Source organism: Ochotona princeps, chromosome 14 (genome assembly GCF_030435755.1).
Source record: "Ochotona princeps isolate mOchPri1 chromosome 14, mOchPri1.hap1, whole genome shotgun sequence".
NCBI lineage: Eukaryota > Metazoa > Chordata > Mammalia > Lagomorpha > Ochotonidae > Ochotona > Ochotona princeps.
In genome coordinates, this window is record NC_080845.1 from 18,321,169 (window position 1) to 18,346,940 (window position 25,772).

The 25,772-nt window shown below is 41.5% G+C and overlaps 1 protein-coding gene across 1 annotated transcript in view; it reads right to left on the reverse strand.

Moving 5' to 3' along the window:
• The window catches only part of UGCG (UDP-glucose ceramide glucosyltransferase), a 37,140-nt gene extending 24,135 nt beyond the window's left edge, over nt 1-13,005 (reverse strand). Inside the window, exon 1 of the mRNA XM_004600026.3 lies at nt 12,481-13,005. Within this exon, the coding sequence (XP_004600083.2) occupies nt 12,481-12,578 (98 nt within the window). The 5' untranslated portion in view covers nt 12,579-13,005. The remainder of the gene's footprint in view (nt 1-12,480) is intronic.
• Nucleotides 13,006-25,772: the final 12,767 nt, after the last annotated feature.

Sequence of the window (25,772 nt, forward strand, 5' to 3'; positions counted from 1 at the left end):
GCCCACCCAAAAGCTACAAACACAGAACCTGTATTTTTTTTTTAAGCTTTTTATTTTTCATGAAACAGTTCCATTGGCTCAAGGATCTTCCCTTCCTCCCTCACCATGTTAACAAGGGGCTCACAGGCAGATTTCAAGCTTGAGGGGCACTATTTCAAGGCCTGTCTCTGCTATAAATTCTTCCATGACTTCAGAATTGTGACTGAAAAGGGAACAAAAGAAAAAGCTGTGGAAAACAAAAAGGCAGCCATCAGTGTCATTTCTGTATGGGACAGCAGAGACCAAATCACAGGCAAGGGAGATGGGAGACGAGGGAACGTTCAAAGTCAGGAGCAGAATCCAAAAAGGGCAGAAGAATGAAGCAAAGGAAGGGAAAAATCAGGAGAATTTCGTGTTCCTGGGGCTTGGTCACTGAGCCTGGGGTAGGAGTGGCACACAGGTGATTCTAGCCAGAATCTGAAGGCCCTGCTTTCAAGCTGGGCACAAGGAAAGACGGGAGACAGTGATGGATAAGACTGCTCTTGACCATGAATTTCCAACTTGCAGCAAAAAAAAAAAAAAAAAAAAAAAAAGTGGCAATGACTCTCATCCTGCCGACGACCGCTTTGCAACATCTAGAATACATAATGCTCACAGGCAGAGAGTTAAGAACTTTCTTAATTCACCAGTTGAAGTCCTAGGAATCCGCATTTTCACAAGCATTCCAAACAAGTGAAGCATGCCGGCAGTGAACCCCACAGAGAAACACCAAGTAGACGATCAATTCTCCAGAGCCTATCAAAGCATTGATGAACACAGCACAATCTCAATGGTTGCTTTTAATTGCTGAATCAATGACGTGTAAATAAAAACATGGAGTTCAACAGACATGAATAGCATAGAGATAAAAACATGGCAGTTGGGTCAGGGTCACGACACAGTGGATTAAGCCACTGCCTAGGAAACTCCCATTCCATAAAGGAGTTTGGTTCAAGCCTTGTCTACTCTGTCTCTTATTCAATTTTCTGCTAAGTACCTGGGGGCAGAACATGATGGCTCAAGCACACCAGCTCCTGACACCCCACACTGGAGGCCTAGACAGAGTTCCCGGCTCCTGGCTGTGCCCTGGCCCAGTCCTAGCTACTGAGGGCATTCTGGAAGTGAACCAGCAGGTGGATGATCTCTCTTCTGTCCCTCCTCTCTCTTATCACTCTGCCTTTCAAACAAATACATGAGTAAATCTTAACAACAACAACAACAAAAATACATGGGAGCTATTCAGAGTTTGGTAAACACATAAAGCTTCCCAAGATAGAACACACTATTTGCAGGAAGCTAAGAATGAATACAACCACTATTACAGAGCCAGCAATGCACGAGGAAGAGTAAATGATAATTAAGGACATAGGCAGATGGCCAGGATAAAATTCAAGTCACAGAAGGATTTAGTTATCCTTTTCAGTGATTTTAAGAAAGAACATCACTGAAAGCTACCATCGGGATAAGAACTGAATGCCTGTTGAGGGTGTACCTGGTGGCCTTGGAGCACCTGTGGCAGAGATGGGGCACTTACTGGAACAGAAGGCAGACAGAAACAAGCTAAAAAGTACAATGGATGTGTGACCTGGTAACAGTGAATAAACACTAGCTTCTTCCAAACCTGACAGCAAATGAAAGGAGGAGGAACAGAACATTTCTCGGCTTGATTTTTTATTTTATTCATCGTATTCATTTTATTCAAGTTGGAGAGACAGGGATACTGATTTTTTCATGCACTGATTCACTCGCTAGAAGTCCACAGCAACCAGTGACGGGCCCGGCTGAAGCCAACAGCCCAATTCTGGTCTCTTACATGAGTGTCCGGAACCACGTGATGTGGTACCGAGCCATCCCCTGTTGCCTCCCCGGATGTGCATTAGCAGGAAGTTGGCTAGGAAGCACAGTCAGAACCTGAACCCAGAGGCTCCTACAGGAGAGGGAGGTGTCCTAACGGGTGTCTCGACTTCCACACCAAACATCCACTCTCAATTGGGAATACATACAGGCTAAGGGAAACAGCCAGGCAAAACATAAAGAGAAAATACTGTACTGCATGACAGGGTCCAGGACGAGAAGCAGGAGTCCAGGTAATCTGGCCAGAATATGGTAAAATGGGCAAGATTTTGAAGAGGTCATATCAGCAATGGGCAGTAGAGCTAAATATAGGAACAAAGTGCTGCCAGGGAGCCCTGGAGGGCTAGCTGAGACCTGAGACCATGAATGGGGTGTAGTACTAACCCACACGGGTGTGTGACTACCCTAGGCAGGATTCTGAAAGTTGAGAAGCTATAAATTATTGGATGGATAAAGTACAACAGTGCAGACTGATATGACTGGAGACAAGGCAAGGGGCAAGACAGTAGTAATGAACTGTGGGTTCTGGGCGAGGTGGAGCTTTAAATGCAGCCAAGGGTAGGCAGGTGTTGGATAAAACTGTGGATAAACAGCCCTGGGCAGTCGTTCTCAGCCTAGGCTGCAGGTCAAAACCTGGGAGGGAGTTTCCAAAGCAAGCCCCAATTCAGTAGGAATCCCTGGGGCCAAGACCCAGGCGGTGGGATGTTTTTAAAGCCCTCCAGGTGGCCAAAATAGACGAGGGTTACAATGGAAACAACGAAAAGACCACCAGTTACAGAATGGGCTGAAAATGTGAAGCCTTTCAAAAGCTCAGCAACAGAAATGTGAGAATGCAGGGGGGTTTGCAGAAGCACAAGCTCCATACATAGGAACCTTCAACTCCCATATGGATACTCCCATATGGATACGGGTGACTGCCTGGCGAATTTTGGATTGCCTCTGGCCACCTGTAGCATAGAGGTTAAGACCTGAACTGGTGGTATGTGGCCTAGTTTGTTGCTCAGGTCACCAGCTGTGTCTCCTTGGGCACGCTACTTCTTTACCTTTGGCAATTATTTCTTTCTTTCTTTTTCTTCTTCTTTTTTTTTTTTTTTGTAAACTGCGGCTGATAGTGTCCACCTCGAAGGCTACATGTGAGAAGCAGGAGACAAAGCCATGAAATAAACATGTGATGACAGCTATCATTAGTTGTCATTATAAGAGGAGTGAGGAAACCTGTAATTATAAGAATATTTTCTATTTTTTAAATAATTAATACATTTATTTGAAAGGCAGAATTACTGAGCAAGAGAGAGACAGAGAGAGATCTTCCATCCACTGGTTCATTCCCCAAACATATGTTACAGCCAGGGTTGGGCCACGCTGAAGCCAGGAGTCAGGGGTATCTTCCAGCTCTCCCACATGGGTGTAGAAGGCCAAGGACTTGGGCCATTTTCCATAGCTTTCCCAGGCGCATCAGCAGGGTGCTGGATCAGAGGAGAGTCATTGTTGAAATTGAGCTGGCATTCATATGGGATGGTGGCATCAAAGAAAGTAGCTTAACATGCTACGACACAACACTAGCCAAGAACATTTTTTGTCATGTGTAATTTCTCTTACACAGACACTTGGAGTTGTTAAACACTGGTGAGACTTATGTACCAAAATGGTAAGACAGGAAATTCTAACACTTAAAAAAATTTTTTTCATCAATGCGTTTAGGCCATTAATTTGGTTTTTATAAATGTAAAACCAAGCCTTATATAGTAAGAAAGATTAAAAGATGGAGCTGGTGGTGCAGTTGGTTAAGCTACCACCTGAAACACCAGTAACCCATTATAGTGCTGGTTTGTGTCACACCTGCTCCATTTCCAACCCAGCTCCCTGATAATGGGCTGTAAGGCAGCCTTCCCACCGCAGCCCAGCCTGAGCCAGGGAGTCATTCCCTACGGCCCCATTCCCTAGACAGCTTTTTATGATTACTTCCAGAGAGAATCAAACACAGTCATACAGAAAGTACTTTAAAAAATCACACACAAAAGGAAATCAAAGACAAAGATACTATTTTTGCTATAACATTTTTTCTTGCTTTTTAAAATTATTACTATTACTTTCCCTGACACAGTTTTATATGTATAGGGATCTCCCCTCCACCTCCTCTTTTGCTCTTCCCATTCTCCTCCAACCAGTTCTCTCCATATTATTACAACAGTAGCCCTCCATCAACAGTCACAGGTCCAACACTCTGCTATTTCAATGTATCATGGCATTGCAGATATAGCTAATGGTGGAAATCTATGATCAAATTGTCAAGCCATAGCTAACAGTTTTATTGGGAGTCCTCCTTTTATTCCGGACTAGATGTATACTGCAACATTTCTTCGCTTCCCAATATGCCAGTCTCCATTATACAGTCCATCCATGAGAATATACGTAAACATGTTTACCTATACATCTGTTTTGTATCTTGCATGACTGTCACCTTATATCTGAGAGAACATATGATATTTGTCCTTTGGGGATTGCTTCTTTCACTGAGCATAATGGTCTCCCCCAGGGCAACTCAGGGTCCAAGGTTGTGGGGCTGAATCACAGGCAAAAACAAGAGGTCTTTGGGTCCCTGCTTTTCACCAGGGGACATGTTGAAGAATACCACGGGATTAGCTCTATGGTTCAAATGGCTAAATCCTCAGCTTGCAAGCACTGGGATCCACTCTGAGCACTGGGTCATGTCCTTGCTGCTCCACTTCCTATCCAGCTCCCTGTTTGTGGCCTGGGAAAGCAGTCAAGGACATTCCAAAGCCTTGGGACCCTGCACCTGTGTGGGAGACCCAAAGAAGTCCCTGGCTTTAGACTGGCTCAGCTCTAGCCATTGCGGCCACATGGGGAGTGAGCCAGTGGATGACAGATCTTCTGTCTCTCGTCTCTGTGAATCTGCTCTGCCTTTCCAACAGTAATAAAAATAAAATGTTGCCACCTGCCAATAAGGAGTTTCTGCTGGACTTCCCAGTGGTTCTGGCGCTGTGAATCCCAACTCTCTCACTACAGGAAGGTTTTCCATCTCTGAGCTGATGGCATGGCCCAAGGCTAACCATGGCTGAATTTTCTTTCCCCACACCTGCTCACTCTAATACGTGCTGTTTTGATCGCTTCCCTGTCATTGTTTCATCCCTTTCTACTTTCAGTCTGAGGATTTTGCACCATGTTTAAATGACTTCTGAAGCTTGGTACTGTAACGCAGCTCCAGCAGGAGGAAGGGAAACCCCTCTGAGCAGTAAACGCTGAGCAGACGCCAACACTGCTGGTTTCTTTCTCCTGGATCAGCTGGGTCTGCTTTACACGGCTCTCAGCCAGCGCGGGAGGAAGGCCCAAGCAGCTCACTGGAGGCTCCTTATAGAACATGGCTTCTATAAGAAGGACAAAGATCACCTTGCTTAACACCCTGACTGTGATGTTTTTATAGTTCTGCTCTGAGAGTTGGCTGAGCCAATTTATCTGATTCAAAGGAATTTATCTCCTCTGCTCCATGTTACCACGCTAGTTAATAATTCATGAAAAATTAGGCTGATTGCTGTATCAGTAGGTCCCTACCTCGCATAGCCAAGGCCAGCAGGTGCAGGGACTAAAGGCTTTTGCTGTTGTTACTTCTACTTGTGCCTGGCAAGGCTGGAACTGCGGTGTTTATGATCAATGTGTCATGACTAATGTTACTTTCATACAGCAGTTAGCATTTCTAAAATGGTGTTGCATCAAAATATGCTTAATCAGCAGCACAAAACAGATCTTTGACTAAATATACATATTTTAAAAGATTTACTTCTTTTTATTGGAAAGGAAGGTTTACAGAGAAGGAGACAGAGAGAAAGATTTGTGTACTGGTTCACTCCCCAAGTGGCCGCAATGCCTGGAGCTGAGCCAATCTGAAGCCAGGAGCTAGGAGCTTCTTCTGAGTCTCCCACTTGGGAGCAGGGTCCCAAGGCTTTGGGTCATCCTCGACTGCTTTCCCAGGCCACAAACAGGGAGCTGAATGGGCAGTAACCATATGGGATCCCAGCAGATGTAAGGCGAGGATCTAGCCACTAGGCTATTGCGATGGCCTTGACCAAATGTAATCTTAACAACAACAACAACAAAATCAGTAATGAGCTGGCTGAGCAACAACATGCACTGGATAGTGGCTTTGTATACTAAGATCATAAAAGACTCCTCCTCACAGAAACCGAACTTCCACGGCAACAAGACTCCTCACCACCCTTCACCTTCCCCCTGCCCAAACCAAACCAAACCAAACCAACTGACCGACTCTTTAGACAACGGAATTAGCCCCAGTGCCTGGAAAATGGGTAGAATACCATAGCCTACTGCTAGCTACTAAGTAGGACAGGCATGCAGAAGCCTGCTCAAAAATGCAGGATACCCTCAAAGATCCATAAACTCAAAATCTACTCTTTTCACAGAAATAGAGGAAACTAATAAAAGCCTCCCTATCTTCTTGAATACAATTTAAATTAAAATATTTTGTATTTAAAATAAATTTCTATCAATGAAGAGTGGAGACACTTATGACTGTCATTTGTCAAGTAGTTCCAAATGGCTTGGGCTCTGCATTCCTCAAGAGCAGATCTGGGTATCGATACTATTTATGGCAAGACAAACAATTCCTTTAGACAATTGCTGGGGGAGAAAATCAGACTTAACAATGAATATGTAAGCAAAGCAAACAAGTTATTGAAGTGGCCCTGTTTTTATTTTAACCTATATTGGTTAGAAGTGGTAAGACAGTGATTCAATTTGGTCCAGGTAATTTAAGTTTTCTGTTTGTTTTTGTTTTAGTTTTTTCATTATGCATGAAAAAGCAGAGAGAGGAGGGGACAGGAGAGGAGTGTACTTCCATTAGTTGGGTCACTCCCCAAATGACCACAATAGCGTGGATGGTGTCAAACCGGAGCCAAGAGCCCGGAACTCAATTTGAATGTCCTGTGTGAGTGACAGAGACCCCAGCGCTTGAGCCATCTTCTGTTGCTTCCCTGGCTGCATGTCGGAAGGAAACAGGATTGGGAGTGCAACAACCAGGCATTCCCAAATGGGACGTCTGAATTTCAAGTATGACTTAACTCAAGTATGACTGTACCAAATACCAGTTCCACAGTCCAATTGATTTCATTTGAATTTTTGACTACTGAAAGCCTCCCAAATTCTTTCTAAACGATATTTCTTTTTTTTGCTTATTTATTTGAAAGGCATAGTTGCAGAGAATCAGAGAGAAAGAGAGAGAGAGAGAGAGAGAGAGAGAGAGAAGGTTCCAATAATTTAAGCCATTTTCCGCTGCCTTCCTAGGTGCATTAGTAGGTGGTTGGATCAGAAGCAGAGCAGCTGAGACTTGAACCCAACTCTCCAATGTGGAATATCAGTGTCATTGCAAGTGGTGGCTCAACCACTATGTCACAATGCCATCCCCAAGCACCCTAACTGCCGGACATCTAACTCAAATGACCAACACAGACCTAATGACTGAAGAAGCAAAATCCAGTATTAATAATGAAGAAACCTTCATTCAACAAATAACACCCGAGTACTTGGTAATCATCAGAACCATAATAGAAAATAAGATGGTATTCCTACGATTGAGAACTTATCATTTGGGAAAAACGGCAACGGAACCCCCATGTACAATTCAGATGGATAAACCCAAAATGCTAAGGAAGGATAGCACAGGGGGTCCCCAACAGACTAAGGAACTAAAATCTACCATGACTTGAGCCTTGCACCCACTTGGGAGTCTGGGAAGAGACTCCGGGCTCCTGGCTTCGGATCTGCATGGCTCTAGCCGCTGCCGCCACTTGGGGAGTGAATCAACAGATGGAAGAACTTCCTCTGTCTCCCCTCGTCTCTTGTATATCTGAGTTTCCAATAAAAAAAAAAATCTTCAAAAAAAAAACTTTAAAAAATGACTTGAATGAAAACGGTTTCATTAAGAAAAAAAAAAACAGAAAGAAAGAAAGAAAAGAAAAGAAAGAAAAAGACAAAAGGAGATAAAGGAAGCACACAATTCTATGAAATGTTCACTGCACATTCAGGGGAACACTGCAAAAACAAAAATCTGTGCTTGTCTCCTTAACTATATGAATCTTAACCTGAAGGCTTTGAGGAATTGTTTCAAAAACATGTCCCAAGATTAGTGCTCCAGAAAGATCAGGCTACAATAGGAACAATCAGCCAGAAGAGCCATAGGGCTGGGGTAGGAACACCAGCAAGGAGAGATGCAATTATGCAGGGTTGACACTAGGGTGTAATGGACTAATGATGTGTATGGAAAAAGAGATGGGGAATCCATAGAACTACCACCAGATATTGAAAAGTGAACCACAGCTTTCATTTTGCTCTTTAAAGCTATTGTACTGTAGTCCAACTCCTGAACTGCCTCATTCACTTGCCAAAAAGCGGTCCTACGGCACTGCTCCCAGTGATCAACATTTGATCACTCCCTGAATACCCTTCAGATGCAGCCCAGAGAACAAGCTCTCAAGTTACATTCTACCAGGCTCAGAACACTCATGTATTCATGAATGTAAGGCAAAAGTCATCCTATCTAAAATAATATTCCACATGTAACACTTACATTAGACATATAACTAGTTTCTGACAAGTAATTTCTTGCAGTTACCCTGACATGGCAAGTACATAAATTCCATTTTAAAGTTATACATCAGGAATAAATGTGGATATACCAGAAAGGTTAGCAACAGCCTGTTAGTAGAAAGCAGAGCTAACCCCAAAGGAAAAATGGCCAAGAAAAGGATCTCTGTTTCACTAGAGGCTGGTAAGTATTTGTAGATACAAGTAGTATTTCCACATTAGCCTGGGAACTGGAGTCAATTTATAGAAAAGATAAAAGCCTAAGACCAAACATTAGGATATTATATACAAGAAGAAAAAAAAATGTCATCTGCAGGAGGGCCAAAAAGAGGGGAGAAAGAACAGAATGGGGAGAACAGGCAAGGTGCTGTGTCTAGGCTCACTTTCAATCTAGTAATAGATGTCTTTTCAGTGTCTGAAACAACTAGTTTTAGACTTCATATGACTTCACTGAGTGCCCACGCTCGCAAACCAAGCTTGCCCTCACAGAAAGCAAAGAAACATGCCTGCGGAGGCTCTCGTCACTCGTTATTTTCAGAAATTTCAAAATGTGGGGAATAAGATCCCCCTCTCCAACGCTGCTGAGTTTCAGATGGCTCTAATCTGAACACTTACATCATAGATAGAAATTCTGCAAGTGTCTGCCATCTACAATATGTGACAGGATGACTAAGCCCCAGTGCAGTATCAAAATTGGAAGGGAGCAAAGTAACTGGCAGAGGCAACCCTTAGTGGAGACAGTTTCAAAATATTAAAAATCATGGTTTTGTAATTCATAGGTTACAACACATTTTTAAGCTGCAGGTTTATAGGAATTGTAAAACATCTGTGAAACCAGAACAAATAATTTCACTAAGCAAGAGGCGTTCATTGTACCAATCCAAATCAGCTCTATTTTTTTAAACACAAACCAATTCTTAACTCTTTATCACATTGTAAGAAATGCAAAATCAAATCCCAAATTGAATTAATTAAAACACCATTACACTATATTTAATTTTCCAAAAAGTAACCATTTGGCTTTTTAAATGCTCCAGTTTTTCTCTGTCATCTTACTATGTATTTCTAATAAGCGTTTTTAACAATTAGAAGTCCATTGACTATGCTTCTTAATCTGACTACCAGATATAGAACCACCTAAGTTTTTAACAACAAGCTCCATTTCTAACAGCTGTAAATGCAAGTTTGTGGAAGAGAATATCAATATCTGGCCATTTCAATTATTTATATTATACCTTATATCAAAAAGAATTCCAATAAAAGATATAGAATTTCTATTCATTATAAGAGAACTTGTTATTATTAAGCCCTCCAAAAGCCCGCAGTTCTGGAGTTCAGTCAAGTCTAAGAGTATAGATCCTTTCAGATGGTTATCTGAAATGTTAAAGTATTTAAGCAGGTTTAACGTAATTAAATATGGCATTTCTCATTATGTAGATACATAGCCATGCATCACAATTCCATGTGGAAAGAAAATTTCTCCATACTGACCTACACATTTATATTTTCGATCACAAAATCCCAACAAGATTATTTAAGAATCTGCAAAAATGATTCTAAAATTCATAAAGATAGTATTTCATAACAATGGAGCAATCAATCATCAGTAAGTAACTCAAGGACAAGTTAAAGTTTTTGGGCAAATTAAAAATAGCACTTCACATCTCATCATACAAAAAAGTAAAATATAAGGTAACCTAAAACATAAGCTTTTTAAAAAATTAAGAAAGATAAGTCAAAATATTAAAAGGAATCATATTAACGCATCTCATAGTGGGGGAGGGAAAGGAAAGAAAAAATTACACAAATCAGAAAACACTGAACTTGATTACCTAAAACACATATGCACACGTGCAATTTTCTTATATTAAATATTAAATACAAAGTTGGAAGAAAAAAATAGACTGGGAAAAAGCTGCAACTTATGACAAGCAGGAAAAGTGATCTCCATAACAACAAGAATAATCAGCAATAGATTGCAGGACAGGCAAAGAGACTAAATGTGTAATTTATATTGAAATGTGAATAGCAAATAAATATGTGATAAAGTATTCAATGAAAATTAAAGGAATGAAACTAAAAATGTGTACCATGATACAATGTTACCAGAACCAACAACATATATTGCAAGATACACCAAAAGCTAAAATGTATACCACTTGTGGCCTAACAGCAGAAATCATCTCCCCAAAGCACATTCATATGAATTTATCAGAAACAACCTATATGCCTGTCAACAATAAACACTAGTACCTCATGAACTAAAATGTCATGCACCTATTAAAAACGATGCACAGATCATTCACTTACTGACAGGAAAAAAAAATTATGATATTTTACACGGCAGCTTTAAGGAAGCTGGAGCCTGGGGTGTCTTCCCTCTGATTTCCAGGACCTAGAACAGTGCTGTGTACCCTACTGCTTCCCAGTCAGCATTTATTAAATGGAGGAATTTTTAAAAAGCAGGACTTTTAAAAAAACACCACTCCTTTCTCTTCCTCTCCCTGCCTCTTTCTGGTTCCTTCAGTCACATATCCAGAGCAGGAACTCACAGGATAGTTACAAAAAGTGAACAAAATAACAGAGTTTCAATGTATAGGATACATTTCTTTATTCTTCTCAGAATGTGGTCCAAATTATGGTGTGTTACCACTGAAAAAGTAACAATATTGTTTTTAAAGAATTCCTCTATTACAGATGAACTCTGGAATGTGTTCAGTTGACCACAGCTCACAAACTCCGAAAGCTAAGATGAACAGTATCCAGAAAGGCATGTATTCTTTCATTTTCAAAGATAAATCAGTGCCTCTCATACAAGCAGCATCTTCCTCCGGCCCCAAGAAATGCCACTCTACTAACACAATGCAATATTTTCAAGAAAGAAAATCATAGTCTCTGTAAAAAAGTTAAAAGTAATTTTTAAAAACCTTTCCTTCTCCTAACATACACCCTATTATAGCTGCTGATAAAAAATTTTTTCTTCTGCAGGCTAAAAAGTTAAGTGCATCCTTGTCTATGTGCTCTATGCAATTCTATTCACTGACACAGATTTTATTTTCAAACCAGCTTAACTATTTAGGTATCAAAGCTAGCCAAATGTTCCCTGTCTCCATTCATCCCTTCCTTTTGTCTTTTTGATTCACAGGTTTTTGTGTTTTTTTTTCAATATCACTATCTGAAATAGCTTCACTTGGATTTTTGTGATCTGTCTTTTGCTTCTTCATACAAGTGCCAGGGGAACAGGAATTTGGTCCGGCTCTCTGCTGTGTGCCCAGCCCATGAATGGTGAATGGTACCTAGAAGGCCTCCACAAGTATTCAAGACGATGAAAAGATGTGGAGGGCAGGGCGCAGAGTTCCAATCTAAACGAGCCCACTGGTGAGAATTCAAGACAGGAAAGAAAAGCCAAACAGGAATGTCCAACCTGACTCGACAGAGCTACACAGCCAGCAGGGAGGGCTGGTGGACATTTTCCCAAGTAGACAGGTGTTTCACACCTATCAACTGAGAGCTTCTCCCAGGGCAAAGCTACCAGGAGGTCTCCAGGAAGCTGGGAGCAGCTCCCAGAAGAGCGGCAAAGATCGTCACCACAGCACAGACTGGGGCCCATGTCCAAAGAAAAACAAGAAAAAAAAAACAAAAAAACAATACACTATACATCTTGGCCCAGACGAAAAACCGCACGGATCCTAACACAATCTGACCTAGCCGGCAGTCTTCCGCCTGACACGTAACAGCAGCCTCCTCGGCCCTGGCTCTGGAGCTGCCAGCAGCCCAGCAACCCAGCAGCCCCTCACTCGCCCAAAATCCTTCCCTTGTGGGGTCACCTGCTCAACCAAGCAAGAGAGGGGATGGGGTGATGAGCGTGAACATCAGCTGTTCTCCACCCCTCACCCAACTCCGGTGCCCTCCAAAGCGCAAAAGCCTCCCGCCCCAGCCCGCCCACCCGGCCCCGATCCCCGCCACAATCTCCTCCAGCTGCCTCTCACTCACGTGTAGATGATGGCCATGAAATGCATCAGCCACAGCACCAAGAAGAGGACGAATCCAAAGACGGCCATTCCCTCCAGGGCCAGGTCCAGCAGCGCCATCCCCCGGCCCGCCGGCCCGGCCCGGCCCGCTCCGGCCGCCGCTGCCTCCCGCTCTCGCGTTCGCGCCGGAGGAGCACAGGGTGGGCGCCCGGTGTGGGGGCGCGGGAGGCGAGAAGAAGGTGGGGGGGAGAGGAAGGGGTGGAGGGGGTGGGGACGGAAGGGGCGGGCAGGGCCTGCGCGCCCCCGTTCGCGCGCGCTCGCAGCTGCCGGCGCTGCGGGGCCGCGCTCTGTGGTCAGCGCAGCCGCTGCCCAGCACTCGGGCTCGCCTCTCCAGGCGCTGGCGGCCCCGGGTCCGACTGTAGCACGCCGCTGCCGCCCCAACGCCTCGCCGCCGCCGGGCTGAGGGCAGCACAGCTCCACCGTCCTCCGCCGCAGCTCCGCGCACAAATGGAAAGCGGCGGCCGGCGCCCCGACTCCCTGGCGCGCCCCGCCTTCTGGAGCCGCGGCGCCCGGCCCCTGGGGGCGGTACGCTCGCTCCTGCCCGCCCACCGCGCCGCCCGCGCGCTCGCCGCGTCCCCGGCGCGAGTGCGCCCCTGGGCGGCCTCCCTCCAGGGGCGCAGGTCGACCTTGCCCACTGGCTGGGGTCTCCGCAGCTGTGCACTTCGCCGCGTCGGGCGGAGGCACTGGCACTGCAGTCCCTCGGTGACTCCTGTCCCGCTGGAGGCTGCTGTCCCTCTCTCTGGCTCTGTAGCACAGGGACGCCCCAGAAAAAAAAAAAAAAAAAAAAAGACACGGGGTTCCGGGCAGCCTGTCGAGCTACTCTTGGCGTTTCTGCTGCCCTGCCAGCTGGGCACGGCTGGTCGTAGCCCGATCCTCCTTCAGGCCACGTTCCCTGTCGCCAAGGTTTCTCTTCACCGTCGCTTTCTCGCTGCTCTGAATGCTGTGGGCTCTTGAATCACAACAGACCCAAGGGCAGAATAATCTCCAGGAACTGCACAGAGCTCTAAGCCTTTTAAGGGTAGTGTGTATTATAAAAGGGATTCTCAAGTTCAGGATGTGAAGAATCAAATGATACTGACCAGGCAGGCAAGACATTAGCCACCCGGGGCCGTGTGAACGCCTAGAATGGAGCAAATTTAGCTGAGCTGTGCTGTCTTAACGCCACTGAGGTCCAAGACCATCTGGTTAATAGCAGTCACCTGGGTGACATATTGAAACGATACATTTTTGGATATATTAAGCTGCAAATTAGTTTCACGTTTCAAAAACTTAAGATGTGGCTAAGTAGGAGAAAAATGTAATTGCACATGTGGAATAGGCACCGCTCTAAAATGGAGAGAGTAACTGTAAAGTAGTGTTTCTTTGAAAAATGTCCAGCTAGGGAGATGCTGGTACAAAATGTTTGTTTCTTTAGCCTAGATGAGTTTATACTACTGTTTTATGTTTAAACAATATTTATGATTTCAAGTTATTTCCTTTTAAACAACTCATGACATCTTCAGAGATTTAAAAAGTTCTACCCAATTCTGAAAAGAAATTATTTTATCATTGCTGTTTCTTAGAGATAATAGTGGTTGAATGACTTACCTCAATCTACAGTTGGATGTTAAACTACAGCTTAGAAAAAAAAGAGTTTAATATCTGGATTGAGAATCAATTTTGGATTCTCCATACCTTTACTTCTTCCCAAGTTAGTGGTCCAGAAGGCGACTCAGGAACCTGATGGGTTGGAAGGCGTTGGGCACAGCGGTGAGGACACCACTTGACCTTGCAACCCCTCTTGGAGGGCCTGAGCCCTAGTCCTGACTCCTCTTACCACCCCAGCTTCCTGGCAGTGCCCACCCTGGGAACAGCAGGTGACTGATGGCTGAAGTGCTGGGCTCCCTGCCATGTTGGTGGGGGACCCGATGGAGTCCTTTGCTCCTGGCTGGCCCAGGCCATGGCGGCTGTTTGAGGAATGAACTGTCAGCAGAATCTCACTTCTTTCATTACTCTAGCTTTCAAATACATAAAGAAGCCTTTTTTAAAAGTTCACGCCCATAGATTTAAAATAATCAGTTCTAACACTTACTTTTAAAAATACTTGGAATTAAGTCTGTGCCTTCCAGTTTCAGCAATTTGCACAAACTAGAATAAGACCCTCTGTATTAGTGTCAATATCATAGATGTTGATGAACAACTTCATTGTCACATTAAATTAACCTCTAAATTACCATGAACTGCTTGAAAGGTAACAGAAATTTATAAAATTTATTCTAGTTAACAAAAATATATTCTAAAGTGCAAACAAAACAAAACAAAACAAAACAAAAAAAAAATACTTGGACACACTTTAACATTTTTGAAATGGAAGTACTCCTAACAGTCAATGGCATCTTACAATTAATGATCAAATATTTTCCTCTTGGTTGAATATAAAATAATGGTGCATTATATATACATATATGTACACACATATATTGTTCATATTATATACATGTAATATACTTGTATATAATACATATATTCATGTGTTCATATATACATCTATATACAAGCATCATATTTAGAATAATTGAGATTCTTGATTGGGTTGTGTCTAAGAAAAACATCACTACAGGACATCCATCTGAAAGCCTATATGCTGTATGACTTCAGTTATGCAACACTATGGAAAATGAAAAGTGTAAAGATAGTAAAAAGATGAGTGGTTACCAAGGGGTAGAAGGGAGAAAGGGACACAGGTGGGCAGGGCAGAGGATTTTTAAGGCAGTGAAGCTATTCTGTGTGACTCTGTAAAGTAGGAAATACACCACCAAGAGCGAGAACTAAAGTCAACTACAGACATTAGGTGATAAGGATGTGTTACTGTGGGTTGCTTAGTGGTGACAGATACATTGCTGCGGTACAGGATGTTGGTTGTGCAGGAGAGTGGGGACCTGGGCAAACAGGAATTCTCTATTTTCTGTTCAGTTTTCCTGTGAATCCAAAACTACTCTTTGAAAATAGTTTCTTAATAGTGCTTCCCTATGGGATCTTTTTATATAAATATATAAATATGTAATTGGAAACACTATGCCTGAATTACTAAGCCAGACTAGTGTGCTATCACACCCAGGGCTTTGCACCTTGTACAAACTCAAATATTTACGGAATGAGTAAACAAGCAAACAATCTAAACTACTTGACGGAAGTCACTGAAGAAAAAAATTGTCCAGCCTTCTCCTTTGTAAATGGTTTAGTTTTTCTTTGTGGGGAAAAAAATACAACACATTAATGCTTCCTGTTTCATCTTACAAAATTAAGACACAAAAAAAGCTCGAGTAAGAACAGCTATGATTTAGGTTATGTGGTCACAAACCTGGAAACCTCTCAAACTCGTGCTGTATTTCACAGAGCCAACAGTATAACTTTTGTTTCAATTTTAGGCACATTTTTCCATCTTTAAGAATCTTTCAGGGAACTGGTGACATGTCGCTTCAGGTAAAGTAGCTTCCTCTGGCAGTAGTGATTTCATATGGGCAATGGTTTAAGTCTTAGCTATTCCACTTCTGATCTAGTTCCCTGCTAAGGTGCCTGGGAAAGACAGTGGAGGATGACCCGCCAACTTGGGCACTTTCATCCACATGACAGATGTGGTACGAACTCCTGGCTTAGGACAGGCCCAGCTCCAGCAGCTTTGCAGTCCTTTGGGGAGTGAACCAGAGGATGAAAGATCTCCCTGGTCCTCTGTGTGTCCCTCTGTAACTTTGCCTATCAAAATAAAGATTGATTGATCTTTAAAAATAATAAACATGAAATATAAAGAGAAATTTAAAGGATCTTTCATATAAACATTTTAGAGATTGAAATTTAGTTCTCTGTGATTAAAGACAAGGTTAAGGTCAATGACTCCAACAGCATGATGCTTACCCCTTACTCTTTCACAAGCAAGCATGTTTGGAATTAGTAGGAAAAATATTTTGTCTATTTAATATCTACTCAGGTGATAAACTTACATCGCTTTGCTACCAATGGAATGGAAACTTTACAAGAGCCTTCAGGTGCTAGGGTACTAAGTTACTGTGAACAGCCTTAAAACGATGTCAAGGTCCTAGTCAGACTGTCAGGTCAGCATCTGATCTTGTTGATAAACCACTGGACTAGTTGTGTTTGTGTATGTGGGTGTGGATCAGGGGAGTGTTAGAGGTCACTAGAGTTCATGTCATTCTCAGCCACTTAGCCAACTCTTAGCCAAGTGACTAATTAAAATCTACTTTGCCACGTGTTCATTTTTCTTGTAAAAGTTCTTGTGTGAGTTTATTTTCTCCATATTTTTCCTAGGTTGAAGCTAAGCTGGAAAATGTTCTAAACATGCCCTGTATAAGTATCCATAATTTTCCTAACTTAAAAAAACCATTATTCCTTTTTAGATGGTTAAAACAAATCAATATGATTTAATGCACTTCATTAAAACAATCACTATAGCTTTCTGTGTGTGCACATGCACACACATGCATGTCTGTAACGTTCATGTATATATAATTAAAAACTTGTAAGTTTCTTGTGTATGTTTAGACAAACAGAGAGAGGCAAAAGTGGGCAGAGAGAGGAAGAGGAAGAGAGAGAGGGAGAAAAGGAGTTTTATTGAACACAAGAGCAAAAGTTATATGCCAGGCAAATTTTTAAAAAGTTAACTTGATTTTTGCAACAGTGATGAAATGCAGCATTGGAAGCCAAGCATTCCTGTTCAGGTGACAATATCTGATAGGGGACAGAGATGGAATTTGATCCAGGTCTGTCAAACTCCAGGGCCAATGCTATCTATGTAAATACGACACTGAGTTGATTTAAACAATGGGGAGTAGATATTCAACCCACAAATTTCAGTGTACAAAGCAGATTTTTATCTGATCTTATTTAGAGTGCTAACCAGTCTTACATGTAAATAAACTCTACCATCTGAAATATAGGAAAGCATATTGAAAATAGCTCACCTTGTTAAGTCACGCTGGAAACTTAAACACTTTGCGAATTTTATCATAACATTTTCTTCAATTAAGTGAAGTTTCATGAAGTATGCTGTCATTTGAGAACAATTCAGTTAAGAGTGTACAAAATGAGTAAATTCAGTGAAATGCTGCCTTCTTCTCTTTCTCCTCCTCCTTCCTCTCCATTTTTTTTATTTTGTTTTTTTTTTTTTTTTCTCAATACCTTCATTTATTTTGACTGCATGAATCAGGGTGAGGTTAAGGCAGCAAGGTGAAAAAAAGATTAAAAAGACAGTTTGGGGGCTCAGCACAATAGCCTAATGGCTAAAGTCCTTGCCTTGCATGATCCGGGATCCCATATGGGTGCTGGTTCATATCCCAGCAGCACCACTTCCCATCCAGCTCCCTGCTTGTGGTCTGAAAAAGTAATACAGAATGGCCCAGGACCTTGGGACCCTGCACCTGTGTGAGAGACCAGGAGGAATTTCCGGATCCTGGCTTCAGACAGCTCAGCTCTGGCTGTTGTGGCCACTTGGGGAGTAAACCAGCAGATGGAAGATATTCCTCTCTGTCTCTTCTTCTCTCTGTAAATCTGATTTTCCAATAAAAAAAATAAATCTTTAAGAAAAAAAAAGAAAAAGACAACTTGGGGCCAAGAAATTTGTGATAGAGAATTTGAGCCTGAGGCTCCATTGAAGGATTTCAGTATGAAATTCTGTGTGTATGTATTGCTTTAGGAAAATTTAAGTGGCAAATAGTTATAGGATAAATTAGCAGAGAAAGAAGAAAGTAGACTGTCAAGAAAAGATAGAAATCCACTGATTGTTGCTTTGGATGGTTAGAGAGCTGGAATTGGGATGCTGCCTATGGGAACAGAAAGGTGCATTTGCAGTAATGAGTATTAAACCAACAATGAATTTGTGAAGAATATGAGCCTTCTCCCAATACCATAATTATATGGTTTCCAAAATTATATCTGATTTTTTCACATTTTATTATTATTATTTTATGATACAATTCCATATTTCCTTTATCTCTGCCCCAATTCCCTCCCCCTCACCTAGTTCCTCTATATCATTACTAAAGTATCGTTCTTCATACACAGTTATATGTCCATCATTGTGGGTAGGGATAATGGCAGAGAGTCCAGCATCCTATTGTCAAGATATAGTGAACAGTTTCATTGTAAGTCCATCTTTGTCTGGAAGTAGAAATGCATACTACATTGTATCCTCACATCTGAATATGTTAGTCTCCATTTCACAGCTACTGCACATCCCCTCAAATGAAAAGTCATAATACAAAGTCAACAAAAGAAAGAAAAATAGAAATTTACAATGCCATGAAGTTAAATGACATGTTACTAGATATGACAGTCTCCTTTACACAACTACTATCCATCCCCTTAAATGAAAAGCCACAAAGCAAAATCAACATCAGTAAGAAAAAAGAAATTAACAACACCATGAGGTTAAATAACATACTACTAAATGACTAAGGTGTAGCTGACGAAATGAAAATCAAGAACCTTCGGGCCCGGCGGCGTGGCCTAGCGGCTAAAGTCCTCGCCTTGAAAGCCCCGGGATCCCATATGGGCGCCGGTTCTAATCCCGGCAGCTCCACTTCCCATCCACCTCCCTGCTTCTGGCCTGGGAAAGCAGTCGAGGACGGCCCAATGCATTGGGACCCTGCACCCACGTGGGAGACCTGGAAGAGGTTCCTGGTTCCTGGCTTCGGATCGGCGCGCATCGGCCCGTTGCGGCTCACTTGGGGAGTGAATCATCGGACGGAAGATCTTCCTCTCTGTCTCTCCTCCTCTGTGTATATCTGGCTGTAATAAAATGAATAAATCTTTAAAAAAAAAAAAAGAAAGAAAATCAAGAACCTTCTTGAAGAAAATGATTCTACTGTATGATCTATGAGTCATTGAAGAATTTAATCAGAAGAAAGTGTTTTGAAGAAATGAAACAGAAAACATCAAAACCCATGCGATATAGTTTCTGCTGGTTTTTGTTGGTGAAATGTGTCTCTTCTAGACAACAAATAGATGAGTTTTGTTTTTTTGATCCAGTCTACTAATCTATGATGCTTGATTGAGCTTAAGCCATTTACATTCAGGGTTAATAGGTATGGGTGGTACTTTGGTCCTGCCATTTTAGGAATGGGTTGTTCATTGGTTTAGTCTTGTGTTGTCATTTTACTGGGATGTTCTTCCCATTTGCCTTTGGCTTTGTTTGGTGCTATTCCTCTTCTCTGTCAAGAGAACATCTTGAAGTATCATTTGTAGGGCAGGTTTGAAAGAGGCAAATTCTTTTAACTTGTCTTTACTGTGGAAGAATTTTATTTCATTTTCAAAGATGTAAGAACGCTTTGCTGAATATATTATCCTAGGCCGACAATTTTTTTCTTTTAGGATTTGGAATCTGTCACTCCATTCTCTCCTTCCCTGTAGAGTTTCCTGTGAGAGATCTTCTGTGAGTTTAATTGGCATTCCTTTAGATATCAATTGAGTTTTTTCACGTGGACATTTAAGGATCTTTTCCTTATGTTCAACTGAAGAGAGCTTGATGATCATGTGTCTTGGTGAAGATTGCTTTTGATCAAGCCTGTTGGGAGTTCTGTGCCCCTCCTGGATCTTGTTTCCCAATTCTTTCTCCAGATTAGGGAAATTTTCCTTTATTATTTCATTAAATATATTTGTAAAACCAGTTTCTTTTTCTGCACCTTCTGGGACTCCCATAACTCTTATATTAGGTCTCTTAATAGTGTCTTTCAATTCTTGAATACTTTTTTTGGCCTGATCCAGCTCTGCTTCCAGCTTTTTGTTTTCTTCCCCCTGGTGACAGAAAATATATTCCAATTTTGAGATTCTTTCTTCTGCTTGCTTCATCCTATTTTGGAGACTCTCCATGGTACTTTTAATTTGCTCTACTGTATTCTTGATTTCTGATATATCAGCCTTGATTTGCTTTATTGCTGCTATTGCTTGTGTAAAATATTCCTTAAATTCTTTGAACTCTTGTATGTGCTTCTCATTGTTGATCAGAAGCTCTAAAATGAGTTTTCTGAATTCTGTGTCCCCATTTTCTCGATGTCTTCCTCAGTTAACTCTGACGTTGGCATAGGGCTTTGTTCCTTTGCAGGGGAGTTTTCAGTAATATTCATTGTGCCTTTGTCTCTTTTTTTGCTCTTGGTCATTGTACTTCTGGTTAGCAGAGTCTTCTCCTTGGGGCAGGTTTCTAAGCTCTGTCACCCACAGGTCTACTGTTTGATTTTACTTATTGCAGTTGGTACACAACTCTTTGCTTGCAGCCAATTGTGCCACTCGCTTCAGCGGGTTCCAGGTCTGGGTTCTTATGTTAGATTTCCACAAAGAACTCCGTAGCCCTAACTCTTGGCTCACCAGTCTCCACCTCCTGTGATACCGTGCTGAGGCTGCACCATTGTCTCTGCAACCTTTCTCCCACTTCCGGTTGAAGCAGGTCCCAGGGTTAGGGAGACACTAGGTGTCCTATTAAGCTAAGTTGTTGGTGGCGCTGATCTTGCTGGAACTTGTTGGACGTTAGGTCTGGGTGCCACACGGACCTATTTTGACCTGTATGATGCCACAGTCGATATTATTTTCCTGCGGGACCAGTACAATCTACTGAACTCAGTGAGTCCTTGCGAGCTCAGCACATGTGCAGTTCACTGTTGTCCTCTGCAGTCCTAAAGCGTTTGCCACAGTGTACAAAATGGCACCTGGCGTACCACTACTAGAGTTCTTGGTCTGCTGACCATCAGGTCTGAGGGCTATCCAGAGCTGTCTTGGGTGGAACCTGTAGAATGCCACGTTGATGTAGTTCACTGAGTCAAAAATGAGTTTACTTCCAGCTCAGCGTATGCTCAGTCCTTTCCCTTGCTTTTGTCTCCTTAAGCAAAATGTTGCCCAATTCAGCTCTAGGGGGCTGACCAGGCTGTGAAATCCACCCTGTTCTCACACTGTCTGTCTGGGATCTGCTGTTCTGTCTCTGCTCCTGGTCAAATCAAACGGACCAGCAGAACGGACAGTTCTTTGTCTGGGTTCACCTCCCAAGCGCCCAGTGAAAGTCCCTTCCCACCTGGTGGCTGGTGGAGTTCCGGCTGCTGGTGGAGTTCAGATCACGGTTAGCTGAATGCTGCTGGAGTATCAGTCACTGCAACACCACACCGTTTTGTCTGCTGCTTTCCTGTGTCTGTCAGTCTCCAGGTACCCCTCTGCTGTTGTTCTGTTGTCTCCTATTTCCTGGAATGTGTCCTCTCTGCTTCATCCTGATTAAATGTTTCTCAGTCTGTTTAAACGTGTCCTTACCCTATTCCATCATCTTGATTTCTGTATCTGATTGTTTTTAAGGCCTTTGCTTTACTGTAGGTGTAAGTTATCTTAATTGTAAAAAAAAAAATGGAATAAAAAGCATAAAACAACCCATATTGCCACTGAAGAAAACAAAAACAACTATTGGCGTATTCTCTCTAAGATCCCGTTTAAATTCAGTTATCAATGTTAACTATTTGTGGAATCATCTGGACTTGTGAACCCTCATTAATAGTCAGTTGATAAACTATGGAAAACATTGAACAAAGTGATTTGAACAGATTATTAAGATAAACTACACAAACTAATGGTTTTCCTACCCAGCTATTTACTTGCTTAATTTCTCAACAAATATTAAAATGTGTTACCTTCCAGGTACACAATGTTCTCATGCTTTGGATAGAAAGTTGTAATGACTCCTTTTTCAGGAGCTCGCAATTGGCATTAGAAAATAAAGACAGAAACAAATCATTGTAATGCAGTAAGTGCTGATGTAGAGGGATGTATAAGGTTGTGTGAGAGTTGGAGAAGTTTTGGAAGACTTCAAGAAGAAGGTCACCTGAATTAAAAATAATAATAATAATAATAAAAATCAGGATACCCTCTGTGACTATTTTTTAATCTGAGTATTTTAAACAACTGAATGATCTGATGGAGTACATGGAGTATTCTGGGAGTGCACCAGAAAACAGCCTGACTCAGCACTATTGGAGAAATACTTGATGTTGGTTAGCTAATTAGTTAATTGTTAGGTACCTGAACATTTCATTATAGGGAGTATAGTCATATAAATGATGATCTATCCAGGTCACTTCTGAAAAGAAAGGAGGTACATTAACAATTAAGTTAGGACAACTATTAGGCAATGAAACTGTCTTGGGCAAACAAGTCACATGGCTACATGCTATTTAAAGGACATGAGGATCAAGCATGATTCAATCAAGCCCCTTCCTCCATTCTCTAACTCCTCTATTGGCTTATTCCTTCTCTGTGTCTGGTCTGCCTTCTTCTTCTTCTTTCAGTTTATTTTTAGTTTTTTCCAAACAAAATCTGTTTATTTGAGAGACAGAGAGATCATGCCCCAAATGCCCACAACGATCAGAAATGGACCAGAACTGGAGTTGAGAGCTGGGGAATTCAATCTTCAGGTATCTCAAATGAGTAACAGGAACCCAATCAATTAAGCCATCCCCATTGGTTGCTAGGGTCTGCATTTACCAGAGGCTGGAGACAGGAGCCAGAGTCAGGCATCAAATCAGATTCCTCTGATATGGCATCTTAATCATGAGGCCAAATGCTGCCTACAGTCAGTTTTATCTTTAAGTGTGAAATGTGTTGTTTTGCATTTCCTTAGTGCCCAATGATACTGAACATATTTTTATATGTTTATTGACCATTTGTAGGTAATCTACAGAGAAATGTCCTTTAAAATTTTTATTTATTCCTAAATTGGTTTTTACTTTTTTTTGTTGAGTTTTAAGAGTTCTATATGTCCTAGGTATAAATCTCGTGTCATATACATGACTTATAATGACTGTCTAGCATTCCATGGGTTGTCTTGTTTCTTGATGCACAAAGGTTTTCATTCTGATAATCCAACTTAGTTATTTTCTGTCACTTGTGCTTCAGTGTCATATCAAAGAAACCACTGCCTAATTCAAGGTCACAAAGGTATGCCTATATTTCCTTCTAGTAATTTTTAGATCTTAGCACCATGTTGAAGTCTGATTCAGTTTCACTTAGTGTTTGAGTGCAGTGTGCAATACGGATACAGCTTCATTCCCTTACATATGGATATGCAGTTGGCCTGGAAACCTTTGTTCAAAAGATTGTTTTTTCCCCAGTGAGTGGTGCTGGCATCTTTGTCAAGAACAAACAGATTGTATAGATTTATTTTTGGACTCTCAATTGCATTCCACTGATCTACATGTCTTTCTTTTTGACAGGTTGATGCCGGTATGGTTATTGTCAATCTGGAATAAGTTTGAAATTATGAAGTGTGAGTTCCCCACCTTTCTATTCCTTTTCATGATTGCTGTGATTCTCCTATTTCTCTTTCATTTTCAATAGGAATTTGAGTGAGGGCATGTCAATTTATATTAAAAAGATAGCCGTGATCTAGACAGGGGTTACCCTGAACCTGTAAATACATCAATTTGGGTAATACTGTCATCTTAACAATATTAAATTGCTGCCCCATGAGGCCTGGGATTCCTTTTTATTTATTTGAAGCTTTAATTTCATTCAGCAATGCTTCCTACGTGTAAGTGTACAGGTCTTGTGCTTTTTAAATTGATTCCCAAGTATTGTATTCTCTCCGATGCTATTAAAATAACATTGGATTTTTAATTTTATCTGTGGATTATTTATTGCTGATGTATAAAAACAAAGCTGATTTTTTTTAGTTGATCCTATGAATCCTGCAGTCTTGTTGGGACTTGTTTAGTTCCAATAAATCTTGTGTGAATTCATTAAAATTGTTTATGTATATGATCATGCCATCTTCAAATAGAAATAGGTTTACTTCTTTCTTTTTCAACCTGGGTATCTTCTGCTGGTTTTCTTTACTAATTGCCACATATAGAACCTGTAGTATAATGAAAACAGAAGTCAAAGTAGTAGACATCACAATCTTGATCCTGATTATCATGGGTAAAGCTTTTTGCTTTTGTCCACAAAGTGTGTTAGCCATGAATTATTCATAAATGCCCCTTACAGGGTAGGGAACTTTCCCTTATATTCCTTCATTTTGTGTGTATTTATTTAATCATGGAAAGATGTTAACTTTCTTCTCCTTTTCTGAGATAATGATGTGATACCTTTTATTCTAGAAATAAAATGATTTTATAAACTAACTCTTGAGTTCCTGGAGTAAATCCTACTTTGTCATATGGCCTAGCTTTCTATGATGGATTCATCTTGCTAGTATTTTACTAGTATTTCTATAGTCACAAACGATGTTGCGGTGCTTTGATTTTGCTATCAGAATAATGGTAGCTTTTCCAAGGCTCTTCCTAGCCATCCCAAAGCCTTCTCTTCTAGATTTTTCTTGGTATACAGCATTTAAAACAAAAATCATGGTTACCTTTTGCTACAGTTCTATTTAACTAGGCCCCAGGCAGGGACAATGTATAAACACATTTAGAGGCAGATATTTGGCACTTTCTGGATACCTGTATTCCTTGTCAGAGGGCCTGGTTCAGTCGCGCCTGCTCTGCTCCTAATTCCAGGATCCTGCCAATGTGCTTTGTGGGAGGCACCAGATTGCGGCTCAAGTACTTGGATTCAGCCAGTCTTACGGAAGACTCAGATGGAGTTTCAGGGCATTTGGGGATTGAACCAAGAGGTGGAAGATCTCTTTATTTTTCAAATAAAGTGAAAATAAACAAACTAATCAAATTTTAAAAAGATTGAAATAAAAGATTTGAAATTATTAGCTATCCACCAATAAGAAATGGAGACAAACTTTTCCCTCATGGCACCTGAGTGTTTAAAAGTCATCAATTAAGTTTAAAATCTGCTCTGTTTATTTTACACAATCTCTCAGTTTTCACTGTGAGGTAAATAAACCTTTGGAAAGTTAACCTGCATGTTAAAAATAATAATGATAAAGACTTCAAGCATTATCATGCTAAGGGAAGAATAATTCTTATATAATTTTTTGATAGGTATATTAGTTGTTTCTGATACATTTACCTTATGTACAAATTATGCAAAATTAATAGCTGTGTAGACTCTCGATGTAGACTGTTTCCATAGAGTTGCGGTCTGCAGGGGACATGGTTCCCACTGCCACAACCTGGAGCAGAGGTCCCTGGCCCCATTAGCTAACCTTGTTTTTACTCTTAGCATTTTGTTAACATTGCAGCAGGTTAGATCAGGGCCTTGGGATTTACGTTGGCTTCTGGATGCTCAGAACTACAGCTCTCCCGCTCAGAGGCCTTGTAATGGAGTTCAAAGATGGAAAGATTC